This window comes from Pyrus communis, chromosome 10 (genome assembly GCF_041283825.1).
Source record: "Pyrus communis isolate YQ-2024b chromosome 10, ASM4128382v1, whole genome shotgun sequence".
In the NCBI taxonomy this organism is placed as follows: Eukaryota; Viridiplantae; Streptophyta; class Magnoliopsida; order Rosales; family Rosaceae; genus Pyrus; species Pyrus communis.
In genome coordinates this window covers 9938997-9953800 of record NC_142574.1, presented here as the reverse complement: position 1 = coordinate 9953800, position 14804 = coordinate 9938997, and the positions used below count along the sequence as shown (strand labels likewise).

General features: G+C 37.7%; 1 protein-coding gene across 1 annotated transcript; it reads right to left on the bottom strand.

The window, feature by feature from the left end:
* Positions 1 to 930: 930 nt before the first annotated feature.
* LOC148693512 (uncharacterized) lies at positions 931 to 11770 on the bottom strand. Its single transcript, XM_088678033.1, has 2 exons — positions 1448 to 11770; positions 931 to 988 (listed from the first exon to the last, which is right to left on the bottom strand). The coding sequence occupies exons 1-2, from the start codon at positions 4174 to 4176 to the stop codon at positions 931 to 933; spliced, it is 2787 nt and encodes a 928-aa protein (XP_088534159.1). The 5' UTR covers positions 4177 to 11770.
* Between the last annotated feature and the right edge of the window lie 3034 nt (positions 11771 to 14804).

Here is a 14804-nt window from a genome sequence, read left to right as displayed (position 1 = left end):
ACACTCAAGATAGAAGTCAAGGGTTGTAACGGGGCTTGGGGTATTGGCTCACAAGGAAAGATAGGGATAAACAAAAGTTCTTTAAGCAATAGCAAGCAAAGTATGAAATTAAGACTTAGAATTCACTTAGGATGCAGAAATCAACTTTTAGACAAATAGGGGAGATTCAAACGACTCTTAGGGCCTAATTCATTGTTTTGGGCCCTTACTTCAACAACCAATACTTTTCAACTATTTTTCACTTCTTTTTTTTTTTTTTTTTTTCTTTCTTTTTTTTTTTTTTCACTAGCCGTGCCTATGGCACATAACTCACATCAATAATCCTTCCCCCACACTTATTTTCTGCAACACAGTAATCAAAAGGAATTCATTCATGCTTACTATGCTTCAAGAACAAGGGTACGGATGGTCCTAATCTAGGCTAGGTGAGGATGATGTGGGTTAACAAAGAACATGGGCTAACATGGCTCAATGGGGTTAAACTTAAACACAGAATGAATGAAGGGCACATGGCTATTTGGCTTTTGGTGGTGGTCACTACACAACTTCATCTTGAATACGTGTTATGCAAATCAATGACATGCTTTGAATGAAATGGGCATGAGTTCTAGCATTTGGAACTAAGTGATGAAAACGCCTTCTAAGTAGTAACCAAGCAATGAATAATGAGATCATGCAACGACTTTAGAAAACAATAATGCACAGATTTTAACTCTCCAAATAACGTTTAGGCTCAAGTCTCACTGGGATGTAGCGTTAGTTTGAGTTCATTCCTTCAAGCATGTTACAAAAACTGATTTTTATCATTTGTGATTACATGTGAATTCGTAAACTATAACTACAAACAAGCATAAACCAAAGAGTATATCAAACGTCCATCAATGTTTGTAACTTTCTTTAACCATCATGCAATTAAAAACCAAATCCTCATCATTGTGTTGGAAGGTAACCTACGACACAAACAAACACACAAAACAACTCTTTTTGGGTTTTTCAAAGCAATTTTTTCAAATTTTTATGGGATTTTCGGATTTTTAAGTCAACATACTCTAAAACACTCTAAAATAGCTTAAAAACACTTAAAAACAGTGGGAAACAAGTTTAGACATGTTAGGTGGTAATACCCTACGAATTTCATGCAAAAATATCTCAAAACAGAATGTTACCCCCCCACACTTAAACTAAACATTGTCCTCAATGTTTTAGACACAATTAAACACATCACACATAACATAAAGTAAGCAACAAAGGAAAGGGTTTAGGGACGCAAATCTGAGTGTGGAGCGATTCCCAAGTTCTTCCTTTGTTGATTGCATGGGTTGCCTCCCAAGTAGCGCTTGCTTTAACGTCTTCCAGCTGGACGAAACTTTCTTTTAAACTTCACTCTGGCTCACGGAATGGGGGGGTATGTCCTCCACGGTATACTTCTTGGAATTTCTCGTAGTATGGCTCACTGAATGGCCGGGGATAATGATCCTCCCTGATGGTGATGTTTCGGTTCTGAAAGTCCATGTACATGCTCCCACCACCTTGAAATTGATTGGGTACCTGCACCGAAGAAGGTAACAACCTATTAGTTGAAATGGGTATTGGAATTGGGCTTGGCAACTTACAAACATATTGTAGTGAAGGCTCAAAATCGGCAGCCCTATCAACAATGTCCCCATTTGAAGTTTCGGCCATATTGGGTGGTTGTAGGGCAATCACTCCAAGTTCGTCTCCACTGGTGGTGCTTGATACATCCTTCATAGTAAGTGTGGATCCTTTCGGCCCTTTGTCCTTATGCACATCTACAACAAAACAAGAATGATTATCGTTAGGATTCTTACTAGAGTCATAAACATTGAATTTAATTATTTCACCCCCAAACTCCATTGTTAGTGCTCCCTTGGCCACATCGATCTTTGTTTGAGCTGTTTTCATGAACGGATGGCCTAGCAAGAGTGGCAATGATGGAGCATCGCTCGAATCCTCCATTTCTAAGACATAAAAATCTGCAGGAAAGATGAGATGATTGACCTGCACTAAAACATCCTCAAGGACTCCCTTGGGATAAACATTAGAACGATCGGCCAACTGAATTATAACACCATCTTGTTTTAACTCACCAAGGTTCATAGATGCATAAATGGAATATGACATGACATTAATAGACGCACCTAAATCTAACATGCATTGTTTAAATCTCGTGTTTCCAATTGTGCATGGGATAGTAAAGCTCCCTGGATCCTTACATTTTGGAGGCAACTTTCGTTGCAAAACCGCTGATACATTTTCACTTACTTTCACAACTTCTTTGTTTGCAATTCTTTTCCTAGTTGTGCATAACTCTTTTAAAAACTTTGCATACCTCGGGACTTGCTTAATGGCATCAAGTAAAGGAATGTTTACTTGGACTTTCCGAAACGTCTCCAGAATGTCTTTTTCCTGCTCCTCCTTCTTTGTTTGCATAAACCTGCTAGGAAAAGGAACATCGGGTGGAACAAAGTTAGAATTAATCAATTTTGAACCCAACTTACCTTTGGTGGCCGAATGGGATGAGGTGGGTGCATTAATGTCCCTCGGTAGTTGCGGCAAGGGTGTTTGTACCCTTGCCGTGGGCTTGCTTGCCTCCTCTTCTTCAATTCTCCGTTTTTCATCCTCTTCGGGGCTTGATGGTGATGGTTTGGATGTAATGCCAACTTCTTTTCCACTTCTCAAGGTGATTGCATTGGCCGTTTCGAAACCACCCTTGGGATTGACCACCGTAGTACTTGGTAACTTACCAATTTCACGGAATTGTCCCAAAAATTCGGCCATTTGGCCCATTTGCTTCTTTAGCTCATTAACCTCCTTTGCTTGGTTCTGCATTCCCTGCGCCATTGTGGTTAGTAACTGATATGTTTTATCGTCATTCATAGACGTACCTGAGTTGGTTTGGGATGATTGTGCTTGATGAGGTGGTTGTGGTGCCATTGGCCTTGGAAAGAAACCCGGGGGTTGTCGGAATCCACTTTGTTGGCCATATTGTGGTGCATCTCTCCATCTGAAATTGGGGTGGTCACGCCATCCCTGATTGTATGTGTTGGAGAAAGGATCACCTCTTGGTTGGTTCTGATTCCCATAGCCCACGGCATTGGCAGATTCCCACCCTCCGTTCTCAATTAATTGAGGGCATTGATCAGATTGGTGTCCTTGAATGGAGCATACACCACAGATTATACTTCCTTGCATTTTAGGGCCTTCAACAAACTGCGATAACATAGACGTAAGGTTAGCCATTTGGGATTGTAACTCAGAAATAGAACTTACCTCATTTACATGTTGTGGTCGTGGGGTGTCTCTCTGCCCAACACCTTCATATTGTTGTGCATTAAGTGCTCGATTGGCAATGAGAGTTTTGGCATCCCTAGGCGTCTTGTCCACTAGAGCTCCTCCCGCGGATGCATCCAACATTTGCCGTTCAAGTGGTAAAAGGCCTTCGTAAAAATATTGAAGAAGTAGCTCCTCCTTCATCTGGTGCTGTGGACATGAAGCAACAAGAGATTTAAAACGTTCATAATACGTAGGAAAAGATTCACCTTGGCTTTGCTGAATTCCACTAATCTTCTTGCGAAGAAGAATGACTCGTGATGTCGGAAAGAACTTCTCTAAGAAAGCTCGCTTCATACTCTCCCATGATGTGACAGTTCCGGGAGCCAACTCATACAACCAATCCTTGGCCTTCTCTACCAAAGAAAAAGGAAAAGCCTTCATCTTCAATATGTTGCTGTCCACGTTCACCGGTGTCATACTTGAGCACACCACCTCGAATTCCTTTAGATGCTTGTTCGGATCCTCCATGGCCAACCCATGGTATTTCGGAATATGGTGGAGCAAGCTGGACTTCAACTCAAATTCATCGGTCTTCTCAGGGGCTGCCCTAGGGTATTGGATGCAAAGAGGTGCTGCATTGGCCAAACCCGAGGCAGAAAGTTCCTTGATGGTTCGATTGTCCACTGCCATGGTTGGTACTTCCTCTTCAACCCTTGCCGTGGCCTCCTCTTCAACCTCAACTTCAACTTCTTGCTCTTCTAATTCAGGTTCGGGACTAGGAGGATTAGACGCTTGCGATTTCTTTTTCCTTCTCAAAATCCTCTCGAAATCACCGTCAAAGTCGGAGATATGCTCACGAACAGGTTGTGAGCCACGGGTCATAAACTAGTACCTGCACACACGGCACAAGTAAGGAAATAAGGTGCCACACACGGCACAAAAACAAAACACACACACACGGTGTAAAAAAATTAAAACAAAACAGAAACTAAACAATTTAAACAAGACTCAAGACAAGGGATTAGCAACTTTGCTAATCCCCGGCAACGGCGCCAAAAATTTGATGTGAAAATTATGTTGACACACAAATTAAACCCTATTTGTGACAATTGTAGTAATGAAGTAAGTAGGGATCGTTCTAACCGGGGATTAACTAGGGGTGCTAATCTAATTTGAATTGACTCAAAAACACAAAAACTAAAATTTAATTTGGTCGAATTTGAAAGTGTTTATGACTCCAAATGCTTAAAAACACAAAATAAAACAAATACGAATGACTATGACTCAACAAAATATGGGGGGATTGTGGTTGGATGAATTTAAACTAAATGGGCAGATTGTAAAGAAAATAGATTCTAAGACAAAATTTGGATGAATCAATGGATGATGGGATAGCTAAGGGGTTCTTCTCCACACATGAAATATATGCAACGTAAATCAATTTCCAATTATCAATCCAATAAGTTGTGAACCTCGACACTCCAAGTTAATTAGGTCCGCTTAAATTAACCTTCAGATTTCCCTAGAATCATTGAATTGGATGAATATGCATCGCAAGCAAATTATTCCTAACAAATTCTCTATATGAACAGCATGATAAAGATATAAGTTAGAATCATTACGTTCTTTGGAAATCATAAGCATCGACAAGGCATTTGTAACTATGAAAAGCATGATACGCTTGCCAGGAATCTACTTAACATGATCGTGACTAGCAACCTTCACTACTTGTGAATATAAATTCATAACGATTAGGTGAAACAAACTTATATCCTAGCATCAAATTCAAGCATGCAAATTAAGCGTGCACTCTCAATCAACATACAAGAATAAGTTTTAAATCAAACGGTTAAGCAAATTGTATTCAAAACTTATGCAACGATAATTGGAAGTAATCAACTTATTTCACATATATAATCATGGTTTCGAATCACCCCCTAGCTAACTAGGGGGTTTAGCCTCTCATGTTCACAAAAAGAGAAATAAAATTGAATTTAAACATAACGAACAAAGGATTGATTACACCTAGAACGCCCAATGAATCCACTTGAATTTCTGCGCGTCTAAGCTCCTCTTTTCTCTTCTCCTTGCTGCGGCAGATTGGTTGTGGTTGGTTTTTGGATGTGTTTCGGGGTTATAGATGGATTTAGGGAGGTAAAGGTGTGCGGCAAGGTTGGTGAATGGTGTGGAATGGTGTGGAATAGAGTGGGGAGTGGGGGAAGGTGCGGCTGTCCAGAAAAATGGGATATGGTGCTGCGGCTGTTTAAGAAAAAGGGTGAATGGTTGGCTGCGGATTGGTGTGGTGGCAGCACGGCAATAATGGGAGGCTAATGATTATGCAATATGGGTGATAATGGCTACGGCAGCATGGAGAAAAAGGTGAATGGGAGGTTGTGGCTGTCATTTTTTTTTGTATGAAGGCTGAATCAATTATGGGCTTGGGCGGTGAATGGCTTAGAGAGAAATTAGGTTGTGACGGCTAGTGAATTAGGGTGAATAAATGCGGCTATTAGGGTCAATGGTAACAATGGGGTCCATGATAGAATAATCACGGCTTAGATCTTCTTTTTTGGTTTATTAGGGTAGATGATAAATGGGGGGAGGCCACGGCTTTTAGTGGAAAAAAAGGGATAGATTCTTGCGGCTGCTAGGTTATTTGGTGGCTGAAAAATATGAAAAGTAATAATGAGAGGTCCCTAAGGTGCGGCTAGGTGGTGGAAAACCTAGGGTTTAAGAAAATCAAACCCTAATTTATTTTGGTGAATTAGAATTAAGTTAAAAGCTTCTAGAATTAGGAAATAAAATCAGAAATTAAAAGGGATGGCTGCAAGGTGCGGCTAGGGTTATGGTTTTGTGTCCTAAAATGCATACAAGGCCGTCAAAGTGGCTAAAAAATACGGACGTTTAAGTTTAGGAAAGGTTACCAAAATGGGAAACTTAGGGTTAACTTTCCTTCTTCAAATAGGAAACCTTGTTTGAGTAGGATTCCTCGTTTTGGTAAGAATTCATCGTTGGAGTACGAATTCGTCGTTTCTTCAAGTCTTCAACTCATTCATTCCTCTTTCGCTCCAAAAGACTCCAATTTGCATCTTCTTGCACACTTTGGCCTTATAATCTGAAAATACACAAAAGTAGCCTTAAACACTAAAATAGCTAAGTAAACACAACATAAAGGCACGAGAACAAGCTAATTAAGTCGCATGAATATGCTCCTATCACCTACTCCCTTCAGCTTTGTCAAGCTGGTTTCCATCGTTCGTACACTCTTTTGACCAGGCATCCCTCTCCAACTTGGGGAACAAAGGAAGCCACAACACACATAACGACACTCCCCTCGTGCCTAATATGAGGTAGCGAAGGAAAGAACGAAATTTTCAAAAGAATAATTTAATTTAAAAAATTAAATTTTAACAATAATTAATAAGAAAATTTTATAATATAAAGGAAAATCTACGTATAAGCCGAAATTTTTAAAAGTAAGCGGAAAAAAAATCTAAACAAAAAGGGACTAAAAGTCTATTTACTTAGCATTGGCGAGGTGCTGGATGTCTTGTATCTGGTCGACAGACCGGGGTGCTAGGTCTGTTTCGAATGGAGAAGCTTGGAGGTCAATAGGGCATCAAAACCTGGTAGGAGACGAATGCCAGACAAGGCGAGGTCCTGTACAGTCAGCGACATCTGACTCTGTGTGGACGCAAACTTACTCCTCAGATTAGCCACTTCTTATGTAAATGTTGTGACCTCACCCTTTGACTACGTGGATGAAGAGGCCTTAGTGTCTCGCTGATGGGCATTCCTTTACAATACTTCCCCAACCTCTAATCAAGAGTCTGATCCAATGTCTCTGTTAGGATAAGAAACCTCACATCGTCGGGCGGACCCACAACCTCAATTGGGGTGTCTAGGGAATGCTAGGATGCGAACTCTTAAAGAACATATTGGTGCTTCTCCACCATCGATGCCTGTGATGGCGGACTCCTGAAGAACAGACTGGCTCTTCTCCCCTATCGTCGCCTGTGACAATAAGGCAGGAAATATTAATAATAATTAATATTGAATTAATGTTTATAATACTTGGAAGCGTAAGAGACTAATAAGAATTCAGTTATACTTACATGCAGCTGCTCGGACAACTTATCCTCAGGTCGAACATTGATAAGCTCATATTTATATATATTTTATATCAAATTCACTTGTCTTTTCTTAGTTAGTTTCTTATATTTTTGAGTTATTTAGGGCATGTTTGTTATCCTACTCAAAAACTTAAATTGTTCTTGAAACTAACTTTTAAGAACATTTCTTAGAAACAGTTTTTTTTAGGTTTCAAAAACGTGTTTGGCATTGAACTTAAAAACTATTTTTGAATCTAAAAATTTGAAAACTTGTTTGGTTTAACTCTTAAAAACAACATTTTTTTTTTCAATTATGTATTTGTTTTAAGATATACAAAACATATGAAATTAAACCTTAAACATACTATTTTGATATTCATGTGCTAATACAACACATATATGCTCGGTGATCAAATTAAACTTCAAGTCTTAGACAATAAATATTACATTAAAACATTCTAGAAAACTAATAAACTTTGAGACTAATTGTTATTGACGTAATCAAGCCCCATTGATCTGGCTATGTGGTCTCTAACATCATTCATAACATTGTCGTCATTCAAATGCATGTTTTCCCCTTCTAAACTTGAACCATCCAAATCAGATGATGAATCACTTTCTGAACTTGAACTAGTGTTGTCCACTTCATTTGAATCCATCCTATATAGACAAACCAATAATTATTTTCACTTATGAATGTACAAAGCTAAAGGCTAAAAGCTACATTCACTTATGAATGTACAAAACACATATATACTCAGTTCTATGTAGTATGTACTATATACTCAGTTTTCACGAACTAGATGATAAATAAAAAGGCATTTTATGCATGCAACTAGATGATAAATAAAAAGGCATTTTATGCATGCGAATATCAAACAAAATAAGAGCAGTGTGACCTAAGAGTAACTCATTTACCTCTTCCAAAGACACAGGCATGATAATACGACTCCACGCAAGTCCCCAGTTGAAAAGACAAGGTTAAAGGAAATCTCAAAAGAAAGGGGACATAGTTTTTGTATTGCAAAAGTCATACAAATTTACCAGAAAAATGAAAGATCAAGACTTAAGTAGCATTCAATTCTAATTAGCTAAATACGTAATGAACAAGAAGAATAAGGGCAACCCTAAACTAACAAGTCTCCCACTTTGCGAGGAACATAAACCCCCATGAATAACAAAAAAGATTGGAACTTTGCCTTCCTATTCATTGTTCTTCATTCACCAAATTAACCCTTAAGTTGTAACAGATTAACAAATTTAAAAACAAGATATTCACAAAGGCTCCTATTGAAATTTGTAGGTAAGTAGATGCTATTTGTACCAGAGAATCCAATGTATCTAATGAATAAAAACAAGATATTCACAAAGGCTCCTATTGAAATTTGTCAAGTTCGGTTAGATGGGAAGTGCTTCGACCACTACACTCATCCCGTCTTTCCAGCTTTTGAACATGATGAATCAAATGGAGAATCAAAGCAAATCAAGGGTTCCAAAAAACAGAAGGGTACATGAGAACACAAGTGAAAATCACTACCCTTGTTGAATTCCAAGGGTTAAAATCCAAATTGCACAATTTTCGACACCAAAATGAAAACGAGACTTCTCTTATTAAATTCAAACAGGAACTATCGCTAAAAAACACAACGTAATTCAAAGACCAAATCTGTCATTAAAGCATTCACAGAGAAAATATGAAAAATTCATTTTTGAACTCAAACATTTGACATTTTGGCTACTCCAAAGACCCATCCAATGAAACAAGTATATCACATAATATTACTTGCTACATACATGTAGCAAATGTCAGAAATCCATTCTATGAAACAAGCAACCATATGAATTTTGTAACCAACCACATATTTACCATGTCAGCATAAAAAAAGGATCTAAACCCATCAGCTAATTCGTGCCATCTATCGATTCAAGATAGCAAAAATCTAGCTTAAAAAGATGATTTTCAAGCTCGTAGTCTAATAAACAAACCCCACTTCTAAAAACTCCTCAAAAGTTGAGTTTGAATGGAAAAACGGATAGCAAATTACGACCATCAGACTAACAAAGAATGGATTTTTTAATACACTTTTCATGTAAATTAATCACAACCAGATGGTGGTTCCCAATCCTTTTCTGAAACTAACTACGTAAAATGCGAGTGATGAACAATCAAAGCATTAAAGCATGGTTTTTTTTTTTTTTTTTTTAATATATATATATATATATATATCTATATATCAAAGAATAGAGAAGATGAGGAGGAGGACCTTGTTCAATGATCGGATTCTTAAGCTAATAAGGCTTGTCCAGAACGCTCTCCATCGAGAACGAAAACGACCACATAATTATATATATTTTATATCAAATTCACTTGTCTTTTCTTAGTTAGTTTCTTATATTTTTGAGTTATTTACTTTGTTTTTGTGTTTTGTAGGATTTGTCAAGCAAAGAAAAGAAAAATAGCACAAGTGGAATTTTAAGTAACAAACTCGTCAAAACTGCCTGTGTAGTTCAGCTAACTTTGGAAGCAAGTTGCGGACAGCTCAGAATGAATTAGAGAATGAGCCTTATATGCTTGGAAAGCTACGGATGTCTATTTTCTGGAACATTTCACAGATTGTTAATATCATTTTTCTAGAAGAAGTTATATCCATTTAAACACTGAAAGGTTCCTAAGAGGCTGAGCAGTTTGTAACTGACAAGAAAGCATTGAAAGCAATAAATCCAATAAATCTAGCAGCCAAAACTGATGCAATCAAGAACAAACCAGCTGACGCCTATTCAAATATCAGAGGAAATGGAATTAAAGATGAGGATTAAGAGGGAGTAATTGGCATAAAGACTACTGATGCGAGATTTTATACGCACACACAAATTAAACCCTATTTGTGACAATTGTAGTAATGATGTAAGTAGGGATCGTTCTAACCGGGGATTAACTAGGGGTGCTAATCTACTTTGAATTGACTCAAAAACATAAAAACTAAACGTAAAGACTCTTAACAAGACTACTATGACTCAGAACAGCTTTGAAACACTCAAACTGCCTAAAACAATCAAATTGACTCAAAGAGAAACTAGAACTTGATTTGGACGAATTTAAAAGTGTTTATGACTCCAAATGCTTAAAGACACAAAAATAAAAACAAATACGAATTATTACGACTCAACAGAATATGGGGGGAATGTGTTTGGACGAGATTAAATTAAATGGATAGATTATAATTAAAACAGATTGTAAAACAAATTGTGATGAATTAATGGATGATGGAATAGCCAAGGGGTTCTTCTCCACACATGTTACACTTGCATACAAGATGATTTTCAGTTGGTCTTTCGATAAATTATGAAACTCAACACCCCGGGTTAATTAGGTCCGCTTAAATTAACCGTCAAGTTTTCCTTAAGTTAATGAATTGGATGGGTTTGCGCAACGCAATTCACAACATTCTCCAAAAGTCCTTTACGTGAAAAGCACAATAAAGATACAATCAAAGATCATTAAGCATTATGAAAACTATAAGTGTTGACGAGGCCTTCGTTACTATGATGAGCATGAAACTAGTGCCAAGAATTCATTTAACGCAATTGTTTATAAGCAACCTCCACTACTTGTGAATATAAGTTCATAACTATTAGGTGAAACTCACTTATATTCTAGCGTCATATTCATGCATGAAAATTAAGCGTGCACTCTCAATAAACATACATAAATAAGTTATCAATCAAACGGTTAAACAAATTGAATCCACAACTTATGAAATTCCAACCAAAGGTAATCAATTCATATTGCAAGCATAAACATGGTTTCGAATCACCCCTAGCTAAAGGGGGTTTAGTTCCTCATCCGTACAAGACAAAGAGAATTGAAATTAAACATTGAAATCAAAGAAACACCTAAACATTCCAACAACTCAAACTTGAATTGTATGAACGTTTAGGCCCTCTTCTCTTCCTCTTCGTTGCGGCACAAGGTCTAAGGATAGGTTTTGGGGGGATGAGGAGTGGTTGGAGTGGCTGCAATGAAGAGAAAATATGCAGAAAATGGAAGGGATATGCACGGCAAGAATGGGGGATTTTGTGTTGGTGTGTTGTGTGATTGTTTTGTGGTGAATGGAATGAATTGTATGAATGCATTGCATGGTTTTATAGGAAAAGAATGGATGGGAGAGCATGTGAATGGCAGCTAGGAATGATTAAAGAAGGGAATGCATGTGGAATGACAACTAGATTGGTTGGTGGAAAGCTGAAAATGCAAATGGGAATGCTGGAAATGCAAGGGATAGGCACGGCATGGGTGTGTTTGGTGTAATTATGGGTGCATGTGGCTGAAATATAGAATGGGAATGCATGTGAGTGACAACTAGGGTGAATGGTGGGTTGGAAATGCATGTGGAATGCTGGAATTGCACAAGGGAGTGCACGACAGAGGTGAGGATTGTGGTGCAATGATGAAAGAACAAGTGCATGTGGCTGAATTGGTGGTGAATGATTATGAATGATTATGAATGCATGTGGATAAAAGAGGGGATATGGCTGCAAGGTTAAAGGGCTAGGGTTTAAGTACATAGAATGGGCTTAAAATAGGGTGGTTTGCATGGCAAGGGAAGGGGAGGAGGGATAAGCCATGGCAAGGTTATGTAATTGGGCTAGGGCCATTGTTTTGTGTCCTAAAGTGCCTCAATTTCGTCCAACACCTTGGCTCCAAACATAAGCTATCCATTCCAAGCCCAATTTTGCTCCAAAATGCACCTTTTTGCTTCCTTAGCCATATGAACCTAGAAACACACGAAAATGGCATAAAGGACTAAAATAACTAAAGAAACACAACGTAAATGCACGAGAACAAACCAATTAAGTTGCATAAATATGCTCCTATCAAATTCCCGCACACTTAGCTTTTGCTAGTCCTCGAGCAAAACAAAAAAAAAAAAAAACCAAACGAAACGAACAAAACAAACCAAAGACAATCTTAAACCTTCCAACGTTGCCTCAAGGATTTCCAATGCACATGACATGTTAAAAATCATCATTCCCACAGATTTTGGTTATCTTTACACTTAAGTACATACTTAATCATGGTCACCACATACTAGTTCACAATTAAGCATTTAAAACCATGTTTTGAATGTAGTAACATGCCTTAGAGAATTTGCTCAAATCCTTACAAGATATGCACTCAATTTTCACACAGATTTTCTAACTCCACACCCTACACTAGGTATATGTGAGGAGATTGATGTAAATATGAATTCTAACACTCACATATGTTATATCAAAGAAAGCATTTTCTGGAGTTAATAAGCATGTTTAGGTATGATCTCATGAATGGAATGCTACTACTTAGATGCGAGAACCAGTGACACCATAAGCTCATACCAAGTTCAAACTCCACAAATTGAAACACATAACACTCAAGATAGAAGTCAAAGGGTTGTAACGGGGCTAGGGTATTGGCTAACAATGAAAGGATATGGAAAACAAAGGTTCTTAAAGAAATAGTGAGCAAAGCACTTGAATCATCTTAGAATTCACTTTTGAATGAAAACTCAACTTTTGAACAAAAAGGGAGAACAAGCTCTTTTTTCTTTCTTTCTTTCTTTTCTTTTCTGTTTTTCTTTTTCATATGTTTTTCACAATTTTTTTTTTCTTTTGACTCTCAGAACATACATAAACACTTAAGAACAAAACATTCTCTCCCCCACACTCATTTTCTTTCATAATGTACTCAAAAGGAATTCATTTAAGTCATGCTCACTATCTTCTAAGAACAAGGGTGTGGACTGTCCTACACTAGGCTAGGTGAGGATAATGTGGGTAAACAAAGAATAAAGGCTAAACAAGGCTCAACGGGGTTAAAACTTACAACATATACGAAATATGGGAAGTAAGGCTATTTGGCTATGGTGGCAACTACACAACTTCATCTTGAAATATGTTATGCAATTTCAATGTCATGCTTTGAATGAAACGGATATAAGTTCTAGCATTTAGTTCTATCATGATACAATTGCATTCTAAGTAGCAACCAAGCAAGGAATAATGAGATCATGCAACAACTTTAGAAAACAAAGAATCATAGATAATAACTCTCCAAAGAAGGTAATGGCTTGAGTCTCACAGGGTTGTAGCGTTTGTTTGAGTTCCTTCCTTCAAGCATGTTACAAAAACGAATTTTTCTTTTATGATTGCATGTGAAGTCATACATTATAACCATAACCAAGCATATACCAAGAGTAAATCAAACTTTTCTCTATGTTTATAACTCTTTTTAACAGTCATGCAATTACAAACCAAATCCTTATCATTGTGTTGGAAGGTACCCTAAGACACAAACACACAAAAACGACTCAAAACACTCTTTTTAGGCTTTTCAAAACATGTTTTTTTTCAAATTTTTATGTGATTTTCGGAGTTTATAAAACAAAACATACTAAAACACTCTAAAACTACTTAAAAACACCTTAAAACAGCAAGGAACAACATTTGAAGATATGGTTGATAAAATCCCACGAATTCGCATCAAATATACTTAGTTACCCCCCTCCCCCCAACACTTAAATCAAACATTGTCCTCAATGTTTTAAGCATAGATTCACACAAAGCATAAGTAAACAGAAAAAAAAAAAAAAAAAAAAAAAAAACACTTAAACATACTAAACATGGCAGAATGTAACTAACAAAAAGAAGAGTTTAGGGACGCAAATCTGGTTATGGAGTGTAATTTCCATCTTCTCCTTAGTGATTGCATTGAGGCTTTGATCTTGGTGATTCCACAGGCTTCTCTTGAACTGGTTTCCTCCCATCGTTGATTTTCCACAGGCTACTCTTGAACTGGGCTGCAGGATTCTTTTGGTCTCCCCCGAAGGTCTGAGCTTACCCCTTTTATCTGTTTCTTTGTTCAATCTTTCCAATTCGTATTGAAGAGGGTTAGAGGATAGCTCAGCATATGCAGTTGTTGCTTGTCTCCACATGCTTCAATGTATCATTTTCACTTGCCTTACTTGCTCCCCTTTGCAGAAGTGGTCCCTTCTCTGGAAGTGTATCAACTGTTGAAGATGACTACTCGAGAGCAACGCTAGGTAAGCAACCAGGGAATAGATTCCAGGCAGTCGGATCTAGATCGGAAGACTGACTCCAAGTGCCGGCTGATTGCTTCTTTCACTTTGCCATGCGAGTAAGAACAAGGACAAAGAAAAAGACAGGGAAAGAGCATGATATGAGATACTTTTGCTTTTGACCTTGATGATATGAGATACCTTTGCTTTTGAAGAAGCGGTGAATGAATCAGCACATGTATTTGTTGTGCTTGTCTCCGCATGCTTCAATCTACCGTTTCCTCCTGGGTCATCTGTACTCCAGGCATCTGGTATCATCTTTGGGGAAGAAGAAAAAATTGAG